Genomic DNA, 23,962 nt, shown 5'->3' with positions numbered 1-23,962 from the left:
ATATCTATATTTATTTATATTTGTTATTAACATTATTATTATTATCATTATCATCATTCTAATTAGTATTATCACTTCTATTATTATATTTATTTAAAGTATCACTATCATTAAAATTATTATTTTTATTAAAATTATCATCTTCATTATTATTGTTATTATGTTACAACAAATAAAGATTTTGTACATAAAATATACTTATTACGTATACTATAATTATATTAACATTTCATATAACTATATATCAAACATATTAACATTTTATATAAATATTCATATATAGCAAATTAGGTATTTTAATATTAATTATATATAGATATTAATATAACTATATAAATACTAATCATTTTAAATAAATACACAAATTAAATATATAGAATATATAACTTAAGATATAATCTATGAATTTGTTTGACTACGATTATGTGTGTTAATATATATATATAAATGATATAGGTTCGTGAACCCGAGACAAACCTTGCACTTGTTCAATGCCATCATATGCTTAATTACTACGAAATACAATATAGTGAGTTTCATTTGTTCCCTTTTTAATTGCTTTTGCAATATATATTTTTGGGCTGAGAATACATGCGCTGCTTTTATAAATGTTTACAAAATAGACACAAGTACTTAAAAATATATTCTACGTTGAGTTGTACCACTGGCATATTTCCCTCTAGCTTGGTAACAACTATTTACATGGGTATTGTAAACGCGAATCCTGTTGATAGATCTATTGGGCCTGACAACCCCAACCGGACTGGACGACCAGTATTCAACGGTTGCACAGTACTTCGTTTTGTAGGCTACACTTGGTACGGTGTAGTAAGATTTCATGATAAAGGGAATATGCGACGTTGATTAATAGTTAAGTATGGTTACCAAGTGCTCAACCACTTAGAATGCTTTACATACACGCGAGTGTATTATGTTTATAATTATGAAATCTCGTGGTCTATTAATATATTGAAATGATTGTTATGATAAACTTATGAACTCACCAACCTTTTGGTTGACACTTTAAAGCATGTTTATTCTCAGGTATGAATTAAGTCTTCCGCTGTGCATTTGCTCAATTTAAGGACATTACTTGGAGTCGATCATCGCAATGGGACCAAATGTAGATGACTTCGTCCAGGTGGATAAGGTCGGGTCATCACATTATGTAACATGGCACATGATGACGTTATGATCTGTGAATCATCACGTTCCATTAGAAACTCAGCATGACTTACTGTAATATAATCACATTGATCAAATGTCATTATATTATACTAACTCATACATCAATTTCCAACACTACTTCAAAATCATTCATAATTTAAACTTGAAGGTTTACAGAATATAGAAACTAACAGTTTCTATATGATGTAACAATGATAGCACGAAGAGATTAATGATTTCAGATAAGATTAGTTATGAAAATATATTCAGAAATATCGAGGATATTTATAATGAAAGATACGATAATATCTTGAAATATCTAAGATCAGAGGATGATAGAAACTATTGTCCGCAAGGGTTTAGAGTAAGGAGCAAGATATTCACTAAAGACTTTAGCAGACATTGAATCATTTGGATTCTTTGAAGTCAAACTTATTCTTTGTGATTTGTCCACTGCTTTCTTCATAGTTTTGCATAATCTGCTTTTCGGTACTAAATTTTCTATTGAATGTTTCCAATATAATGATACACAGGAAGCACGAAGAGGTATATAATTTTGGACGAGAATATTTATGAAAATATCCTCAGAAATATCGAAGATATTGATGATGATATTTTGGAATTTCTAAGTTCGATGGTTGATGAGGAATATTTTCCACAAGATTTTAACATGAGTACGGAGCTAGATATTCGTTGAAGGTTTCATCGGATCCATAATTACCTGGATTCTTTGAATACAGGGTTTGGTCCTTGTATTTATCCTTGGTTTCCTTCGTGGTTAGCTCAATCCTTTTTCCAGTTCCAACTTTTCTGAGCTTTTCCAACATACTATTCTTTACCATCAAACTTCCGATGTTTAAGGTCGTTTACGGTTGTCTACGGTTTCTGCTGCTTCATTCAGCTTTTTCTACATTCAGTGTATTGAATTGCAGACTGGGTGCATTTCAGAATTTCAGAATGAAGGATCATAATTCTAAAAGATAAATGTTATACATATAACTGTTGATGTAGATATGCGGTGAGTTTTCAAAGTACTGATTGCTGATTCCCGTAATTGGTATGTCAGTTCTCGTTACAAGATGCGGATGTGTATATGCTAGAGTTTTAATGAACAATTATAATGATTCTACGGAGAAACTTAAGTCAATGAGTAATGAAGTTACTGGTAAGTTTACTGCTAATGTAGTGGAATATAAACGGTTCCCCGGTAACAATAAAAGAGCACGCATATATGTCAAGGTTATAATAAGGTTGTTTCGAACGAAAAGTCGAAGTTGACTTGATGGAGCTGTGAAAAAAATGGTTAATTTGAAAAGGAATTGCAAAGTTATTTTCGGTAATAACAACGCCAAAGGGGCTAGCACAGATATGTGTTAAACGTTTACTCAGTTTCCGAGAATTTTTCAGGTGCATACTATATGCATAAATCTTTCCTTCCGTAGATGAAGTACGGTTGGTTCATCCTCTCGATTGAGGTGTTTTCAAGAATCATGAAAGGTTTGAACTCAGATTTGTTATCGTCAAGATACAAATGAGGTTTAAGATGAAATCAAGTGGCAAACTTGAAGAATTGTTTAGTTTCATATATTATAATCAATATTTTAATTCATTTTAATTGTCCAATGTTATTAGTCCACAGTCGATAGTCCACAGTTGACAGTCCAATAATTCATATATAGTTTATTATATAATATTCGAATTAATTAATACGTATCGTGACCCGTGTACATGTCTCAGACTCGATCACAACTCAAAGTATATATATATTATTATAGAATCAACCTCAACCCGGTATAGAGATCTCGATCATTACTGCATATAGAGTGTCTATGGCGATTCCAAATAGTATATATAGATGTGTCGATATGATATGTCAAAACCTTTTATACGTGTCCCGATATTTAAAGTGCGTAAAATAAATAACAAAAATAAATGACGATAATTAAAGTGCGTAAAGTAAATAACAGAAATTAAATGACGTTAAATAAAATTGCAAGAATTAAAATTGCGATAACATAAATTGCGATAATTAAATTGTAATATGGAATTAACAGTTAGCTAGGAACAGTTTGCTAGGATTTTTATTAGCGTGGTTTCTTAACAAAATTTCATATTGTCAATTGGTGTGTTTCTAATCAATTTTTATTATGTCCATTATTTCTTCATTATGCCATTTGTTAGATTCTGATAGGTCAAAATCCAAATATGAAATTGAATTTGAATGAAAATAGTTATTCTTTGGTGAACGGATACGTATAGCTGTGGTTGTAAGTAGGATAGTAAATAACAGTTGAATCAGATTCGTATAATGTACAGTGTAACTTATTAATGCGAAATCTAAATATTCCTCGGGTATTACCTACCCGTTAAAATATTTTCACCATTAACAGTTTGTACAATAAAAAATTTTAATTACAATCTTTATGAAAACATATATACATATATATTTTCTTCAGACGTAATCATGGATTTAATGAGTCAATGTGATATTAAACTCATCAGATTTACGGCTAGAACTAGAGTACATAATCTCTAAAACATTAGAGATTACATAATCGCCATGAAGAACGAAGATAGTTTATGTAGAACGATTCGTAGAACGATGATTATGCTTGAGGTATAGATTGAGAGGTTGAGACGTGTGATGATGTTGTTGTTGTTGGTACTGGTTATGCTGCTGGTGCTGTTGATGGTGGTACTGTTGCTGTCGGTGCTACAAGTGATGTTGGTGCTGAGGTTGGTGATGATGTTGGTGTAGTAAGTATAGCTAGTAGATCACGCACCATCCTTGTCAGGTTTTCTATCCTACCCTCTATCATTTCTATCCATCCACTCATCTGATTCGATAGATCTTGATTATCAATTCGAAGTTCCCTAACTTCTTGTAATATTCCCCTTCGATTGGTATTCGGAAGTAGAGGTTGAATATTTTCTGAGATTGCAGTAATGCGACCTTCGAGGCGGAATATTTTAGCAAGAAGGGTGAATACAGTGTTGCGCATAGGTTCACCGGTGAGTACATCGTTTTATCCGATGTTAGGAGGTAAGTTTGGTTCGCAGTAGGGCTCGCCTTCTTCATTTCTCCATCGAGTGAGTAAGTCTCAGACCCACCCCCATCTCTTCCAGAAAGAAAAATAACTAAATGGTTGAGGCACTTCTGGTTCATTGACTTCAGTGTCTGCTTCAATATACATCTCGAAATCACTTCCGGAACTAATGGAATCCAAGCTAGGTGTAGGATCCATCTCTCAAGATCAGTTAAAGGGTTTTGATATGAAATGATTTTCGAATATCGAATGATATTATAATTATATATAGAATATCTATACATACTTCCAAAGATCCCGTGAATTACAGAGAAAATTTAGGAAACGTGTCATATAAAGTCTACAGTGACAGATACACTAAGATATGGATTTTGTCTATACACTATTCATGCAATCATTGCAGTAAGATGTGTCTAGACTAAGAATGATAATCAGGTAATTTCCCAAGGAAGATAAACTAATAATTTCTGACAAAGATGATAAGCAAAATTTTTGACATGCAGACACGGTCGAAGTCCAGACTCACTAATGCATCCTAACGACTTATCAGTTATACACACTGTAAAGACCCGTCCTAATCCGTCCGGACAAAGTCCATATCAATTATAAACGATTCACAACAGTTGATTACATCACGAGGTACTTGACCTCTATATGATACATTTTACAAACATTGCATTCGTTTTTGAAAAGACAATCTTTCATTACATCGAAAGTTGACAACATGCATACCATTTCGTAATATATCTTACTATAATTGACTTAATAATAATCTTGATGAACTCAACGACTCGAATGCAACGTCTTTTGAAATATGTCATGAATGACTCCTAGTAATATCTCTAAGATGAGCAAATGCACAGCGGAAGATTTCTTTCGTACCTGAGAATAAACATGCTTTCAAGTGTTAACCAACAGGTTGGTGAGTTCATTAGTTTAACATAAATAATCATTTCATAATTTTAATAGACCACAAGATTTCATATTTCCATTTCTCATAAACATACGTCCCATGCATAGAGACAAAATATCATTCATATGGATTGAACACCTGGTAACCGACATTCACAATATACATATAAGAATATCCCCATCATTCCGGGATCCTCCTTCGGACATGATATAAATTTCGAAGTACTAAAGCATCCGGTACTTTGGATGGGGCTTATTGGGCCCGATAGATCTGTCTTTAGGATTCACGTCAATTAGGGTGTCTGTTCCCTAATTCTTAGATTACCAGACTAAAAAGGGGCATATTCGGTTTCGATCATTCAACCATATAATGTAGTTTCAATTACTTGTGTCTATTTCGTAAAACAGTTATAAAAATTGCGCATGTATTCTCAGCCCAAAAATATAAATGGTAAAAAGGCAAATGAAACTCACTCTACTGTATTTTGTAGTAAAAATACATATGACGTCATTGAACAACTGAACAATGCAGGGTTGGCCTCGGATTCACGAACCTATATCATTTGTATATATATTAACACACGTAATGGTAATCGAATATATATATATATATATATATATATATATATATATACATTATTGTTAGTGTTGTAATTTATATGTATATATGTATATATATAATAAATTAATGAGTTTTATTATTTAAATTTGTATTTCTATAGATAGAAATATTAGTATAGTTAGGTTATGTATAGTAAATATATTTTTATAATATCAAAAATTTTATTAATAATGACAATAATACAAAATATTGATTTAATCATAATAATACTAAATCTTTAACCTTAATGATATTACTAATTTTAATACTAATAATAATACTAATAATAATAATAATAATAATAATAATAATAATAATAATAATAATAATAATAATAATAATAATAATAATAATAATAATAATAATAATAATAATACTGATAATAATAATAACTAAAATGATAATTCTTACTACTAGTGATAGTTATAACAATAATACCAGTAATAACAATGATAATAATAATAATAATTGTAATTGTAATTATATTTATATCATGATAAAAATAATAAATGATAACTATACTCATATTAATAATAATAGTAATAATAATAGTAATAATAATAAAAACTATAATTATAATACTAGTAACATTAGCAATAAATAATAATAACAACAATTAATAACAAAAATAATGATAATAATAACAATAACAATAATAATAATAATAATAATAATAATAATAATAATAATAATAATAATAATAATAATAATAATAATAATAATAATAATAATAATAATAATAATAATAATAATTGGAAAACTACCTTTAATAAGGTGATTCAAAAAGAATGGCCATGGGCAAGCTCGAACCCGCGACCACCAGCATACTCAAACACAGTCCCAACCATCGAGCTACAATTTGTTTTTCTGATTAATCTATATCCTAATTATTTTTACCCCGTTTTATTTTCTGTCTCACAGTCTTCTCCTTCCTCAGACTAATCCACTCGACTAAAAAATCAAACAATTACATCTACTAATTATTTGTTTAGTTTTAGGAGTATTACCTGATATCGAAACGTTTATGAGTAATTAAAAAAAACAAAACAAAAGAAAAATAAATAAAAAAATTATACAGCTGCTGTAGCAACGAAGAACTCAAAAATTTAATTTCAAAATCTAGATTGTTTCAGATGAAACTTAGAACATGAAGGAGGTTTTAAATCGTTTGAATAAACTTTCTGTATCATCAGAGTAACTCAAGATATCAAGATAAATTCTAATTTTGTGATGAACAAATATGTTGACCTTTTGACTTGAATCTTTGACTTCGAAATTCAACATCAATTTGAGAAATTAAATCATGAAAACTTCCAGATAGTTTGAGTAAAAGCTTCTTAACAAAACTACATTTCTGGATTTTGAAGAACAATTCGAATTCGAGGTTTTTGTAAAAATAATAAGGAACAGAGGTACGTGGAGTGTTTTTGGGTTTTTCTGTTTAATTTCCCAGTTGTCAACAGCTATATGTAATTGTAATCGATAATGAAAATGTTAAGTTGGATGTTTTAATTAGTAACCTGAGAAAATCGCTGGTTTAATAGGTAAGGAGATATTGACAGGAATAATCAGACAAGGAGCTGAAAATAAAAATATAAAAAGCAGACAGTGATTTTTAATGGAATTTTGTTTGCATACAGAGATTGAATTCCAACTTGTAATCAAATCAATAGACAAGAACAAAATTTCACTACAGAATGAGAGATATATGTAACAATATCGTACCATATTCCTGTGTTTATAATTGATATAAATAATATTAATAATAATAATTAGTAATTATAATTATTTTAATAATAATAATATTATTAGAAAATATAAAAATACTGATAATAAAAAAAAATGATAATAATATTACCAACTAATATACTACTAATAATAATAATATCAGTAATAATAATGATAATAATATCAATAATACTAATATATATAATGATAATTATAATAATAATTATAAAAATGATAACGATCATATTATTAATGATAATAATAAAAATAATGATTTTTAATGATAATACATAATAATAACAAGTCACATGTTTCAATTTTTTTTTCTTCATATCCATATAGTATATATTATAATAATATTAATATTACAAATAATAATATAATTTATATTATTAACAATAATGAGAGTACTAATAATAATATTGATATATCACTATATCTAAATTTGTAATTATATTTAATATATTGATATTACATATGTCATTTAATATTTATATATTTATATATTCATATATTCTGAATATTTAATGTTGATACATTATAATATACATACAATATTTATTATGTGTAGATTCACATATATATATATATATATATAGTTATTTATTTTAATAGCGACTTAATTATTTTGTATACTATTTTACATATTTAACTCAATTGATTAAATTGTAATTTATTGTTTCAAATAGTATATATATATACACCTATTTTTTTTTATATTTATAATTATATATATATTTTTACATATTTATGTATACACAGTTGTTCGTGAATCGTCGAGAGCAGTCGAAGGTCAATTGAACATATGAAACAGTTCAAACTTTTTGAGACTCGGTTTAATAGACTTTGCTTATCGTGTCGAGATCATATAAAGATTAAGTTTAAATTTGGTCGAAAATTCCCGGGTCATCACAAGTAACATCACCAACCTCAACACCAATAGCACTTGTACCACCGAAAGCAACATCCACATCACCAGCCTCGACATCACCATCTGTACTGCGAGCATAATCTTCGTTCTACCTATTGATCTCTCTACTTTATCTTTGTTCTAGATATCAACCTACATCGATTATCTTCGTTCTGTATGGCGATTATGCAATCTCTAAAGTCTTAAAGATTATATATTCTCGTTCTAACAGTAAATCAAATAAGATTAATATTTTATTGAGTCATTAAATCCATGATTACATCTGAAGAAGATATATATATGTAAGTATATTTTCATAAAAATCGTAATTAAAAATTCTTTTGTACAAATTATTAATGATAAAAATATTTTAACGGGTAGGTAATACCCTAGAAACATTTAGATCTCACATTAACATGTTACCCTGTACATTCTTCAATTCCGATTCAATAGTCATTTACTATTCTATATACAACCATAGATATACGTATCCGTTCACCGCATAATAACCATTTTCATTCAAATTCAATTTCATATTCGGATTTTGACCGATCAGAATCCAATTCAAGATTTGACAAGTGGCATAATGAAGAAAATAATGGACAAAATAAAACGGATTAGTAACCAATTAATTAACTACGTAAAACTTTAAACCTATACTAATCTTGGATTATTGGACTACTAACATTGGACTATTAATCTTGGACAATTAAAAAGTGTTAAAAGAGTAGGAAATGTTAATTATAACATTTTGACTTAAAATATCGTTAATAAGTTACACCTACTACAATTAAATAATTCCTTAAGTTGCCACTTGATTTCATCTTAAACATCCTTTGTATCTTGACAATTACAATCAGCGTTTAATCATCTAAAAATACAACTTTCTTGAAACCTCTCGAATTGATAACCGATAATTCAGATATGGTATCATTAAATATAGAGGAAACAGCAAAATAGTAGATGGTCTAAATGGTCAAAAGTTTGACAATAAAGAATGGAATGTTGGGAACGCTCGATAGAAAATTTGGTATTGAAAAACAGATTGAGCTAACCATGAAAGAGACCAAGGACAAATACAAGGACCAAATCCTGTATTCCAAGAATCCAGATAATTCTATATCCAATGAAATCTTTGGAGAATATCTTGCTCCGAAGTCATGTTAAAATCTTGCGGAAAATTTTTCTTCATCAACTTTTGAACATAGAAATTCCAAAATATCATCATAAATATCTTCGATATTTTTGAAAATATTTTCATAGATATTCTTGTCTGAAATTATATACCTCTTCGTGCTATCTGTATTACATCATATTGAAAACTGTTTTAGTTTTCAATATTCTGTAACATCTAAGTATAAATTATGAATGAATTCTAGAGAAGTGTTGAGAATTTGAGCATGAGATAGTATAATATAATGACACTTGGCCAACGTGATTATATTACAGTAAGTCATGCTGAAAGTTCTAATAAAACATGATGATTTACAGATCACAACGTCATCATGTGACATGTTACATAACTCTTTCATTATACTTAACCTCTGAACATATCAAGAAAATATATTCTTGATAATTCTATCCTCAGGGATTCTGGAAATTCGACAAATCGAATCGTGCTATTACCTTTCCTTTCTGTATAGTATATTATGATCATTCAAAACTTCATACCTACGAATTTTGGATCATTATTCACTTGATTTAAAGTCAGGAAGAGAAAACAAAAGCATAGAGCTCCGAAAAATAAAGGAAAATATAAAGCCGATCACAAACACATAAATTACAAACCGTGTATATCAATGCGGATAACAATATAAAGACACGGGAGAATGAGAAATACAATAATCCCTAGAGCATAGTAGACATAAACAGATTCCTCTGGTGGTAGTTGAAAAAGAAGAGAGATTGAAGCGATAATCAAGAAAATATCAAGGACTAGAACTGGATTAAGCATTTTCACAATTCTTGGAATTATGAATTAAGAAAGAAAGTACTGAAGTGGTGAAAGTAATGGAACAGACACGGTAAATTTATAGTGAAAATATCAGAAAAAGCAATCGAGGCAGATGATCGCATTTAATTATAGAGATCCTAATTTCCTTATTCACGGAAGAATCAAATCTTATAGATTTTGAATATTTTCTTTTAAATCCCTCGAATTCTGGAATTCAACCAAGACAATGTCAAAAGTTAAGATGAACCTTATTTTCTAAATTCAAACGTGACTACGTCAAAAGCTAAGACGAATCTGTAATTCCTTATTCACTCTTTTGTGATAGCTTCAGCCGTACGATTCGAGTAACCAAATTATTGTATCTATATTACTCAGCAGTGATGAAACTATATTTAGTAACTCATATTCGTCATGAAAACATTTTTATTGTTAGCCATGATGACCCCACTCAAATTTTGGGACGAAATTTCTTTAATGGGTAGGTACTGTGACGACCCAGAAATTTCCGACCAAATTTAAACTTAATCTTTATATGATTTCGACACGATAAGCAAAGTCTGTTAGGTTGAGTCTCAAAAATTTTGAACTGTTCAATTGACCATCGACCGTTCCCGACGATTCACGAACAATTAATTGTAAATAGATATGTGTGTATGTATATATTAAGAATAATTCGAAATATAATTTGAAGTATTATATGTTGTTGTTATTAAAAATTTATAAAATAAAAATAGAATATTATAATAATTAGTATTTAATATATATATATATATATATATATATATATATATATATATATATATATATATATATATATATATATAAAGTATATTAAAGATAAATATTAATTGATTGTAATACTCGTTTGATGTTCCGATTGATATTAAACAAGTAAAATTCAAACTTATGTAATTTTAAAATAAACGGTGATACGAAAATGAGTTTTATAAATTTTAGGCTTATTAAAAATATATTTAGGAGCTACCTGTTAAATTTTAACACTTTTTATATTTTACCTGGGATCGAGTGCGGACAGTTGAGTTAATTTTTAATTAATAAAATTTAAACAATTAATGACCAATTTTATTCCATAATGACTAAAATAATTAATGTAAAATTTTGAGATTTTTCTGAGAACTTGTATCCACCACTAACTAATAACGGTGTACGAAATTCAGTCCGTGAATGGTGACGACTAACAATATAACACGTTTATATCTTAAAATATCTTATAATTACACTGTGCATGATTGAATCAATTAGGTTACTATTTGTGTTGGAAATTCATAACCACATATTTGTCAACTTTCATAATAACAGAAAGTTCATCCGTGATTTGTGATTTAAGAACATGTTTTGAGAATATAAAATTTATTATTATATTATTATTATGTTACTTTCTGTTTTACTTATCTATCACCTACCCAATATCTCAATTATATGCGAGTAATATACATATTCATATATTCTATCTATCTAGTCATCTATCTGTCTCAAGAGCAATATATACATATAGCTATGATCAACTTTACACCTTGATCATCAAGAACAACATCTTCTTGTTCAAACACCTCACCACCACTCTCGGTTTACAAACATTACTCACAATCTTGAAAACCCTCACCATGTACAAACACCGAGCCACCACTACAGCCATTGAAACCCGCCACCATTTACACGAACCACCAATAATCACACACATGTGATTAACCAAACACCCTTATCAAATTACCTTGACCTAATTCTTTCTTAATTTCGTTTATAGAAACAGAACCTAAGGACTAATCGACTATGTAATCAACCACACGACAACCACCATTGATTAATCTCCAATAACCATCGAGAGTCATAACCTTCTATCATCTTTTTCTTTTTCTTGTCGAACACCCTCTTTAAACTTCCACCTTCAGTGTAGTTACAAACGAAGAACACCCACCATCAAGACCCTTCTTCATGAACTGTAAGATGAAAACCACTTCTACTTTTAATGCCTTTATTCAAGAACACTTTTGCTTTCTATTATGTTTCCTACTCAAACTACAACCACATTTTTTTACGATTTGACTCAAGTTGATTGAAACCATTTTTCTATTTACATAATACCATCGAACTTCCTGTTGCTACAGCTTCTTATTCCCATTTCTGTTTCCTTTCTATCGCGAGCTACTGCAACTATGTCTTTGTTTTCTGTTTGATTGAATACTTTGCTGCACTTCTGTCTTCGATTTATACCATCTATGATGTACTGCAGAATGACAATAAACTTACATACATCAATATACCTTTCAACAACTACAACCCATCACTATTTGGTTACCTTCACCAAACTGCCTTTTATTTTCCCATATTATTCGATCAACACAAAACATCTAAGTCAACACCATCATCATCAAACTGCCTCCATTACCTTAATTCAATCACCATCGAGAACATCTGCAACCTACAGTTTCTACTTTGTTTTTTTTTTCTGTTTACTTTTCGATGAACAAAACCCTACAACCAATCCACCAACATCAATTACTCCTGTTACTGTGTAATTCTTTTGCTATACTCGTCTTCTATTTCGGTTTAGGTTACAAAGTTGAGAATTATTGATGATAATAATTGATTAACGATGATGAGAGATAAAAATAATGACTTCGTGATATTTCTCTCCTGATTGCTCCGTATTTTATGGTTACCTTTTGAGTGGGTGTCGACTAGCATAAGTGGGCAAGAAGAATCATTTAGTTAACAAATTTGTAAGGCATGTGGTTACATGTTGTCGACAAGTACAGAAGGGATGGTGGGCAACTTTTTCATTCCAACTTTCTTTATTCTAATTTACATGTTGAATTTCCATGCTGCTGCTATTTTTATCGGGTTTGTTATTAAGCTACTGTATTATTATTATTTTCTTTGGACTCACTCCTTCAGTGGGCTTAGTTAACCTATCGGGCCTGAGAAAATTATTGGACTATTTGTTTTGGGTCGTTTATTAAAGGGATTACAAATGGGTGTTGTTGAAAAAGGAGAAACCGAAAACATGGGTTATATATGTAATGGATTGGTATAATTTCAGAAGAACATGGATAGACGAATGGTTAAGGGTTGTTTTGGGTTAGCGGGAGGTTGCGGGTTCAAACCCGAACTTTGGCATTTTTTTAGGACTACTTATTTGAGGTAGTTTACTTATTACTCATTATTATTATTATTATTATTATTATTATTATTATTATTATTATTATTATTATTATTATTATTATTATTATTATTATTATTATTACTATTATTATTATTATTATTATTACTATTATTATCATTATTATTATCATGATTATAAGTATTATTATTATTACTATCATTATTAATTATCATTATTAAGTAAAAGCCTTATTATTATAGATATTATAAATATTATTATAAATATTTTATTATCATTAAAATTATTATCATTATTAGGATTATCATGATTTTTATCATAATTAGTATTATTTTTATCATTTTTATTATTAGCATATCAAATAAAGATTTTCTATACTAAAATATATTTATGACATAAAATATAACTATACTAATATTTTTGTAATAAATATTATTTAGTAACTTAAAGTATATAAAAATAAATATATCTAATTAAGTTACTAATGAAACCTGTAATTTATTAAAATAACATTTATATCGAAAATAATATGAAAATTTGTTCGATTACAATTATATATGTTAATCTATACATAAATGATATAGGTTCGTAAATCCGAGGCCAACCCTGCATTGTTCAGTTCCGTCGTGTGCATATTTTTACTACAAAATATCGTATCGTGAGTTCATTTGATTCCCTTTTACTCTTTACATTTTTGGGACTGAGAATACATGCGCTGTGTTTATAACTGCTTTATTAAATGCTTTTGAAATATATTTTGAACTGCGAATACATGAAATGCTTTTATAAATGTTTGACGAGATAGACACAAGCATAACATTCCTCGAATGAATTATTATGCAGACAGAAGTTCTGTGGATTATTATTGAATTATGTGAACATGATAATTGCCACCAATTGATGTGAATATTTTCCCCTGATTATTATTGCTTGGTAACCTAAGAATTAGAATCGGGTATGGCCCTAATTCACGCGAATCCTAAAGGTAGCTACCGAGTTTAACACCCCCCACCCAGAATGTTCACTAGACGGAAGAGCTAGTGGGCGTGGTGTTTAGTACTTCGAAGTTTATATATTATACAGACGAGATGTTCTGTTTTTGGGGATATTATTGATGCGCATTATATGTTAAGGTCGTTTACCAAACCAAGCTATGAAAGTAAAGTGAATGTTATGTATCGAGAGAATGATTTTTATACACAGGTTATGTGTATTAGTTTTGTGCACGAGATATGTGTATGGTTATTTAAAAATCGCGAGGCAACCTACGGGGGAGAAAAGGATACGAACCTACTCTGCTAAGCATTATGCAAAATGATTTTGTACACGAGATAGGTGTACTATATTTAAATCCTGTGGTCTATCAAAAGTACTGAATTTTATTGTTTACGATAAACCTATGAACTCACCAACCTTTTGGTTGACACTTTAAAGCATGTTTATTCTCAGGTATGAAAGAAACCTTTGCGGTGCATTTGCTCATTTTAAAGATATTTCTTGGAGTCGTTCATGGCATATTTAGGACAGTACCTCGCAATGAGACCAAATGTTGATGATTTCGTCCAGATGAATTAGGATGAGTTTTGACATTGTTTTCAATAGATACAGAAGCTGCATAATTACAGGCGCACCACAAGTATAGGGTGGTGAGGACACCATAGAATCATATTGTTTCCACAAGCTATTAAGGTTATGATAATATTCAGATAGGGGACTATCATTTTGTTTTAATGAGTTGATCTTGTGATGCAAATTGAAAATAATAGACCCATCTTTTTTATCATAAGTTTCCTTCAAATCATTCCACACATTTAAAGCAAGACTATTAAAAATTTGACCTGAATAAACCTCTTCAGTCAAAGTTGCCAAAATCCAAGACAATACAACTGTGTTACACCTATCCCATTGAGCACTCAATACATCATCTGTTGTACTTTTAACACATGTTCCATTAATAAAACCAAGTTTATTTATAGTACCTAATGCAAGAATCATTGATGTACTCCAAATATTGTAGTTTTCCGTGCCTTTAAGTTTTATAGAAATAATTGGTGTACCAGAAGTTGTATCACTTGGATGAAGATATAAAGGGTCACCAAAATTAAGTTTATTGATTAAGGTTACAGATGAGTAAGCATCACCTCCACTATATCCCATAATGGCAAGAAAATCAAATAACAAATAAGATCAGATAAGAAAAAACAGATAACAAGTAACAAACAATTACCATACAAGAATTAAAATCTACAACCTTTTTTTTGAAAGGCAAACTCACACACACCACTTCACGAATTAACCACGAAATATATATACAAATTGTCCTAAACAGGACTTGAAACCTCAACCTCTTAGTTGAAAGGGTCACCTCGATACCGCTGGACTAATGGTCCTTCGGTATTAAAATCTACAACTTAAACTGTGCTAATGAAGATCTTTTAATGACTGCACACAACAGAATAAGAATTGAATTGCAAGTGACTGGATCTAAAACTCACACAAGAACCACAGCAAGGAAACAAAGCCCACAGCTTAATTTTATTGAATAAAAATCGATAATAAAAATTGAAAAGACAAATAACCTTGGTATTCTTTATATACTAGCTGGAGAGTCCTTATTAAATACAAAATCATAAATAAACTAGGACTATAGCTCTTCCGGTGACTTTCTAGTTCCCTACTTTTCCAATTAACCTGGATCCCAATAGACCTGGAGCCCAATAACCATCTGCAGCCCACTAGCCTATTGCAGCCCATAATCAAACTATAGCCCATTAACACAATACAACAGCCCAACTCCAGCTTGTTTCCTGGACCCTCGTTTATATACCCGGCCATAGTTTTGGCTTGAATCACTAACGGGAATAATACACTTAGTAGCACTTGCATCATCCTCCCCTTCTTCGGAAATACTCGTCCTCGAGTCTACAATTTGAAGATTCAGTAATGGACTTGTGAAATTTACATCAGAAGGCTTGTAACTAAGGTTGAACATCTCATATCTATTAAATATTTCACCTGATTTGCTCGAATTAACAAGCTCACACAACTTGGATAGATGTTTAGAATTTATCTCTGAGGAGGCTGCCATACTCTTGTTTGTAGTTGTCAAAAACTCTTCCAACGCAAAGAGTAGTTCTAGATCTGTAGACTTACTGCCACAAAGAGTAGACTCATCCTCCAGTTTTTGTCTGGGGTCTACATACTCCAAAGTGATGCTCCCACCATCTTCTTGTGCCTCATCTTTCGAACCACCATCAGTATCATAAACAGGGTCGGTTTCTTCATCTACACAAGGTTCGGGAGTATCAATCACATAAAAAACTTGCTCAAACTCTTGTATAGTTTCTTCAACGTCCAATGAACATTGATGTAAATTGTGATACTCAATGAAAGCGTCTTGATTAACGTTTTCAGGCAAGAACTTTCGTCGCAATAACTTCTTCATCTTTTCCCATGTTTTCACTTTAGATTTTCAGGCATACACCCTAGATGTCCGAACATGTTCCCACCATAAAGAAGCGCATTTACGCAACTTTATGGCCACCAATTTAACCTTAAGTTTCTCCGGGATATCTTTGATAACAAAGATACGCTCAACCGTGCTTAACCAATCTAGAAAATCTTACGGATGCATAGATCCGTTAAACTCAGGTATCTCTACTTCCATCCCTAGATGAAGTAGCAGGTTTTCCTTGGGTTCCCTTCGATTCCTCCAGTTTGCGAAAGGATTGGTATCATCCCATCGATTAGGGTTGCAACCCGAATCACTTTCTTGTTAGTAATATGTGTGGTTTAACTCCAACTCCGTAATCCTCCTATTCAATCGTGAAATCTCTGCATTACGTGGATCATTATCATCATAAAAATTATATTGGTGATGATCACCATATCGCCCACGATAATTTCGATCAGCCATCCTAACTACTGATACCACATAATGAAGATCTTTTAATGGCTGCACACAATAGAATAGGAATTGAACTGTAAGTGACTGGATCTAAAACTCACACAAGAACTCATAGCAAAGAAACAAAGCCCACGACTTAGTTTTATTGAATAAAAATTGATAATAAAAATTGAAAAGACAAATAACCTTGGTATTCTTTATATACTAGCTATAGAGTCCTTATTAAATACAAAATCATAAATAAACTAGGAATCTAGCTCTTCCGGTGACTTTCTAGTTCCCTACTTTTCTAATTAACCTGGATCCCAATAGACCTGGAGCCCAATAACCATCTGCAGCCCACTAGCCTGTTGCAGCCCATAATCAAACTGTAGCCCATTAACACAATACAACAGCCCAACTCCAGCTTGTTTCCTGGACCCTCATTTATATACCTGGCCACAGTTTTGGCTTGAATTACTAACGGGAATAATACACTTAGTAGCACCTGCAACATGTGCTTGATCAGGTTTTCACCAATCTCAAAGGATTGGGATCAAGAGTTGGGCACTGTGTTGTAAAATTTAACAAGAACATATACAAATAGAGCGATAAACCCTAATCAACCTTCACAGCGTCGTTGTGATGCCGTGATAATTTTTGATTATTCGTTGTCGGCTTTCCATCTTTATCCCTCCTTTATTCATCACCATGTCACCTTCTCTTCATACTGATCATCTTAACACATCAAAAATCTCCACAAATATCTTCATCACTAATTTTCCTCATAATTTTGAAACAAATGATTTGCGTGTTTTGTGTTCCAAACATGGCACTGTTGTCGACGTTTATATTGCTAAAAAATTAACGAAAAAGGGCACCAGATTTGGTTTTGTCAGATTTCTAAACTTGAAATCGATCAGTGATTTAGAAACTTCACTTTTTAGGATTTGGGTTGGGAACTTCCATCCCTATGCTACTCTTGCTCGTTTTAATCGTCCGGAACCGCACAAACGTTCTGAAAATAAGGAGAATTTATCTCCTAATGCTTTCCCGAAGCCTAAGTTTGGGCCGACTAATCCTAATATGCATGGTAATATGCATGGTTTCTCCTATGCATCGTTGGTTGGGGGTTTGAAACCTCAACACCCTAAGGCTCCAACAGTTAAAAAGATCAATATCGAAGATGATGAATTGCTTGTTTTGGATAATTCACATCTAATTGTATTTGGTAAGGCTTCTGTTCCTTTACAAATCCCGTTTCTCAATCGTATGTGGCATGACGAGGGCTTTGACTCTCTATTTATTCAATATATGGGAGGTAATTGGGTTTGGATTGAATTTCCAAACGCTGAATCTAGGGATAACTTCAGTAAGAATTTGTTTGTTCGCAAATCGCTCTCTGAAATATGTCCTTATTCTCATTCTTTTTCAATCAAAGAAAGGGCTATTTGGTTAGAGATTATTGGCTTGCCTGCGAAAGCGTGAAATTATGATGTTTTCAATAAGATTGCTTTTCATTATGGGAAGGTGCTTTTTCAAGATTCTAATTTGGAGGATAAAAAAGGGAGTGGCAGAGTATGCGTTTTGACCACTTCTCTTGAACCTATTCATGAACGTGCTATCGTCTCGGTTCTTAAAAAGGAGTATTCCATTGTTGTTAAAGAGGTGGAAGATTGGAATCCTTCCATCCTCAAGGTGCTGTGTGAATCTTCATTTGAGAAATATCTTGATGATGTTACTTTAGTGGGTGTGCTTTCGGATAACGCTAGCCACATCAATTTGGAAGAGGGTGAAGTGGTAAGGGATACGTTTGAAAATAATAACTTTAATGTGCCTCTGGATGATGTCAAGACTGATGCGAAAACCCCCGAGCATGATTGTTTGCCTAAATTCGACGTTGATGGTGATGTGCTTGGACCCGAAGTGTTTGCCCCTCCTAATGTTGATAAGGTTGTGCATCTAAAGCAGGCTACTAATTTTGATACAGATACCATTGGTGTCACTAAGAACTCCTCTAAAGAATCTTCTGAGCATGGTTCTACTTCAATTCTGAAACCTTCTGGTTACACTAGTATGCGTTTTTACTCCCCTAAATTTTCTACTGGTGTGCCTGTTTTCCCCTCGGATCCAACTGGTAACGGAAAACACGTATCTTCAGTGGATCTAGCTGAACAATTTGATAACCTTATCTCTATTGGATTATCTCTTGGATATGATATGAACGGAAGCCAAGCTGACCTTAAAAAGTTGCTTGTCAGAAAGGGTGTTAACAAACCGATTTAATGAATATCTTGTCCGTTAATATTGGTGGAGGAGCGAGTTTCAGTTGTAAGCAATCTTGGATTCGTGGTCTTTGTAATGAGTTTAAGATCAACGTTTTGGGTATTCAAGAAACGAAGTTAACTAAGATGGACCTGTTTATCGCTCGTGCATTCTGGGGTAATAATTCATTTGATGTAGCTTGCTCGGTTGCTCGTGGAAGATCAGGGGGTTTACTCACTCTTTGGGACCCTTCTAGTTTCATTAAATCTCAAGTATTTTCGTATGAAAATGTGCTATTTATTAAAGGTTCTCGTCCTAGTTCGGAAAATCGTTGCTACATTGCCAATGTTTATGCTCCTCAGGATCGAGCTTCTAAAATTAGGTTATGGAATCTTATCTATGATTTCATGGTTAATAATAGTGGAGACTATTTCATCTTTGGTGACTTTAACTCTGTTCGAGGTGCTCATGAAAGATTTGGATTATCCTTTTGTCCCCTTTCAGCTAACGATTTTAATGAATTCATCATTTCCTCTTGTCTTATTGATTTTCCCTTGGGTGGTAGGAACTTTACAAGAACAAGTAAGTCTTGTGACAGTTGGGCAAGATTGGATCGTTTTCGTCTTTCTAACAATGCAATTAATTCATGTCCGAATTTAGTTGGGCGTATTCTACCAAACTTATGGTCGGATCACTGCCCCATTGTCCTCTATAGTGATCGTTTGAACTATGGGCCATCACCTTTTAAGCTATTTGCTTCTTGGTTTTTGTTGGAAGGTTTTGCTAAGGTTGTTAATGATGCTTAGAACGATTCTGATGTGACTGCAGTTTGTGTGGGTATTAATCCATTTATGGTGTTCAGGAATAAGTTGAAACATGTCAAACAAAAATTGAAGGAATGGAGCAAACATAAAATGGTAACTTGTGGTGCTCGAAAAAAGCAGTTGCTTTCCACCATAGACCAGATTGACGATGTGCTTGCAAATGGAGGTGACAGAATTCATCTTTCCAACCAGCGTGTTTCGGTAATCAAAGAACTTGTTTCTATCGATAAATCTGATCGGATGAATGCTGCTCAAAAAATAAAAAATTATGGAACTCTTTTGGGGACGAAAACTCTTCATTCTTTCACTCGTACATCAACAGAAAGCGTACGAAACTTGCTGTTATGGGGGTGATGTCGAATGGGTTATGGGTCACTTCTCCTTCTCAAGTGAAGGATACTTTTCTGTTGTTTTATGAAGATAAATTCAAGTGTTGCAGAACAACTAATATCGCTACCCCGAGTACTCATCTTCGGAAATTACCAGACACTCTTGCTCAATCCTTGGAGGATCCTTTTTTTGAAGAAGAGATAAAGAGAGTGGTCTGGGATTGTGGCAATGATAAATCGCCCGGACCCGATGGTTTCTCCTTTCGGTTCATTAAGCAATTCTGGGAACTACTAAAGCTGGACATTTGAAATTTTATATACAATTTTCACAGCTCCGGTTTTATTCCTAAGGATTGTAATTCCTCTTTTTTCACCCTTATCCCAAAGATTGATAATCCCTTATTTGTTAAAGACTATCGGCCTATTAGTTTGATTGGTATTCAATATAAGATCTTGGCTAAACTTCTAGCAAACCAATTGGCTAAAGAAATAGATCATGTTATAAGTCAGGAGCAATCTTCATTTATTAAAGGGCGACAAATTCTAGACTGGACCTTTGATGATTAACGAAATAATCGATTGGTGTAAAAGGAAAAGAAAGTGTGCAATGCTTCTCAAAGTCGATTTTGAAAAAGCTTTTGACTCTATAAATTGGGATTTTCTTGTCACGATGCTTTCTCCCCTTGGTTTTGGAAGAAGATGGATACATTGGATCAAAGGTTGCTCAAATTCGGCTTATGCTTCGGTTCTAATCAACGGTAGCCCTACCGATGAATTTAAAATTGGTCGTGGTCTTAGACAAGGAGACCCCCTTTCCCATTTCTTATTCATCATTTGTATAGAAGGGCTACACGTTGCCCTTATGGATGCTATGGATCATAATATTTTTAAGGCTCTCACAGTTGGTAATGAGGACAATGCCATTCATATGTCTCATTATTTCTTCGCGGATGATGCCTTTTTATTGGTGAATGGAGCGATGCTAATGCGAGCAATCTCATCACAATTTTGGACTGTTTCTACGCGGTTTCAGGTCTCCAAATCAATGTCCACAAATCGAACATTTTAGGCATCGGCATACCTACTTTGGAATTAAACCGGCTTGCTTCTAACATTGGCTGCACCCCGACCACTTTCCCTTTTTTATATATCGGAATTCCTATTGGCGCAAATATGCGTTTAATCGCTAACTAGAAGCCTATCGTTCTTAAAGTGGAAAAACGTCTCTCTAAATGGAAAATGAATCTTTTATCGTTTGGTGGTTGTTTGACTTTAGTTATGTCGGTACTGGGAAACCTAGGTACCTACTACCTCCCCATGTTCAAAGCTCCTAAGGGTGTCCTAAAATTGCTTGAATCCTTACGTGCTAATTTTCTGTGGGGCGGTACAAAAGATGATCGTAAAATTCATTGGATCAAATGGGATGACATCACAAAACCCAAAGAGAAAGGTGGCCTAAATGTGGTTTCATTTGAATCTTTAAACAAGGCTCTTCTTTACAAATGGAGGTGGAGATATGTTAATTGTCCCGGGTGGCTTTGGACTTCATTTCTAAAAGCTATTCACGGTTTTCAGCTTGATGGGATATGGCCAGCTATTAATCGAACTTGTTCTAGTTCATGGGCCTGTATTAATAAATCGATTCTCTCCATTCACGAGAAACATCCGTGCACCTACAACTTATTGTCTAAAAAAGTAGGAAATGGAAAAGATACATTTTTTTAGTTAGACAATTTGATGGACGGGACCATTCTAAAGGATCGTTTTCCTCATTTATACGCTCTAGAAGTTGAAAAAATGTGCAAGATTGATGATCTTCGTGCGAACAGTAATTGGAATTGGTCATGGAGAAGAGCTGTTAGATCGGGAGCTGAGCTCCAACAATTTCACTAAATGATGGAGGCTATCGGTCCTACAATTTTTTCAGATGTTAACGACTATTGGCAATGTCGTCTTCTACTGAATGGCGTGTTCTCTGTTTCAAGTTTACGCAAACTGATTGATGCTTCTCCTATGGGTAGTTGGCCAACTCATTGGTGTAAAGTAGTGCCCTCTAATATCAACTTTTTCATTTGGCGTGCAAGGTTGAATAGATTACCGGATAAATGTAACTTGATTGATAAAGGAGTCTCTATGCAGGATGTGTTATGCTCGGCTTGTAATGCTCACGGTGAAGATTTACCTCACATTTTTTTCAATTGCGATACTGCTTCTCAGGTATGGAATAATATTGCTGCTTGGATTGATCTAACTATTCCTGTTTGGAACTCTGTTAATGACATATGGCAATGGATCATGACGTCTTCTATGCCTCCTACTAAGATGATCGTATTGGAAGTCATTTGTTATTCTACTCTATGGCCTCTTTGGTGCTTCAGAAATGCTTGCATCTTTGATCTGTCAAGTTTTAAAAAATGTCATATTTTAGATTTCATTGTATCTTCCTCTTTTGATTGGCTCTCTTCTCGTTATAAGAAGGCAAATCTTAATTGGAATATTTAGTTATCAGAACCCTTAATGGCTTTGTAATTTCTAGCTTCTTGCTAGCTTTTTAATATTATTTTTTAGCTGTTCGAAAAAAACAAGAACAGATAAGACACACAAATAAAGAGAAAAAGAAGAGTTTAGATGTAATCAATCAATCACGAGTGATTGATGATGCATCGGAAGACGAATAAGAAGGCATATGAACACCACGTGCACCAAACCCTAATTTGAGGAAAAAAATTAGGGTTTTCAGCAACAATTTACAGATTCAAAGATCTATCACCCCACACGATCTCAATCGAACCCAAAAAACAAGAAACACCACCAAATGCTAAGAACACCACCGATCAAATACAAAGAACTGATGAAACCCTAAATTTCTTCGAACACCAGATCTAAAGTGAGAACGAATCAAATACCACGATCGAGCCTTACAGCTCTGATACCATGTAAAAAGATGTAATCAGCCACCAAAACTACAATCGCAAGAGTTAACAACAACTAAATCACCAAGATATTAAACCTTTACAAAGATCTGTTACACAAACCAGAAATTAAAACTCTCAACCTCAAACAATTAACACCAAAATTACTCGAACTATTAAGCGAATCAGAAACTCTATCATCAAGATGATGAAGAGCCAAAAATACAAAACCCTAAGACCAAGAGAAAAACGAATCCTGAAATCTAGAGAGAGAGATGGTTGAAA

General features: G+C 32.3%; 3 protein-coding genes across 3 annotated transcripts; 2 read left to right on the top strand and 1 right to left on the bottom strand.

Moving 5' to 3' along the window:
• Nucleotides 1-12,116: 12,116 nt before the first annotated feature.
• On the bottom strand, nt 12,117-15,618 carry LOC139841042 (uncharacterized). The gene is made up of 3 exons (XM_071831277.1): nt 15,085-15,618; nt 12,423-12,564; nt 12,117-12,223 (listed from the first exon to the last, which is right to left on the bottom strand). The coding sequence occupies exons 1-3, from the start codon at nt 15,616-15,618 to the stop codon at nt 12,117-12,119; spliced, it is 783 nt and encodes a 260-aa protein (XP_071687378.1).
• A 4,014-nt stretch (nt 15,619-19,632) lies between these two features.
• Nucleotides 19,633-20,418, top strand: LOC139841041 (uncharacterized). Its single transcript, XM_071831276.1, has one exon. It carries the CDS (start codon nt 19,633-19,635, stop codon nt 20,416-20,418), a length of 786 nt encoding a protein of 261 aa, XP_071687377.1.
• Nucleotides 20,419-22,661: 2,243 nt separating this feature from the next.
• LOC139841039 (uncharacterized) lies at nt 22,662-23,267 on the top strand. The gene has a single exon (XM_071831274.1). The coding sequence runs from the start codon at nt 22,662-22,664 to the stop codon at nt 23,265-23,267; it is 606 nt and encodes a 201-aa protein (XP_071687375.1).
• The last annotated feature ends 695 nt before the right edge of the window (nt 23,268-23,962 follow it).

The sequence above is a fragment of the Rutidosis leptorrhynchoides genome, chromosome 4 (genome assembly GCF_046630445.1).
Source record: "Rutidosis leptorrhynchoides isolate AG116_Rl617_1_P2 chromosome 4, CSIRO_AGI_Rlap_v1, whole genome shotgun sequence".
Classification (NCBI taxonomy): Eukaryota; Viridiplantae; Streptophyta; class Magnoliopsida; order Asterales; family Asteraceae; genus Rutidosis; species Rutidosis leptorrhynchoides.
Note: the sequence above shows the minus strand (reverse complement) of the source record. Positions and strands in the feature narration are given on the sequence as shown.

Excerpts from the sequence above, each read along its gene's own strand:
- LOC139841042 (XM_071831277.1), bottom strand. The coding sequence starts at position 15,618 with ATGGGATATAGTGGAGGTGATGCTTACTCATCTGTAACCTTAATCAAT. Across the intron at positions 12,565-15,084 it reads CCTATACTTGTGGTGCGCCT|TACATCATAGATGGTATAAA; the intron begins GTAATTATGCAG and ends GTCATTCTGCAG. Across the intron at positions 12,224-12,422 it reads TAGCAACAGGAAGTTCGATG|GTGGAAGTTTAAAGAGGGTG; the intron begins GTATTATGTAAA and ends ACTACACTGAAG.
- LOC139841041 (XM_071831276.1), top strand. The coding sequence starts at position 19,633 with ATGAATATCTTGTCCGTTAATATTGGTGGAGGAGCGAGTTTCAGTTGT.
- LOC139841039 (XM_071831274.1), top strand. The coding sequence starts at position 22,662 with ATGGAGGCTATCGGTCCTACAATTTTTTCAGATGTTAACGACTATTGG.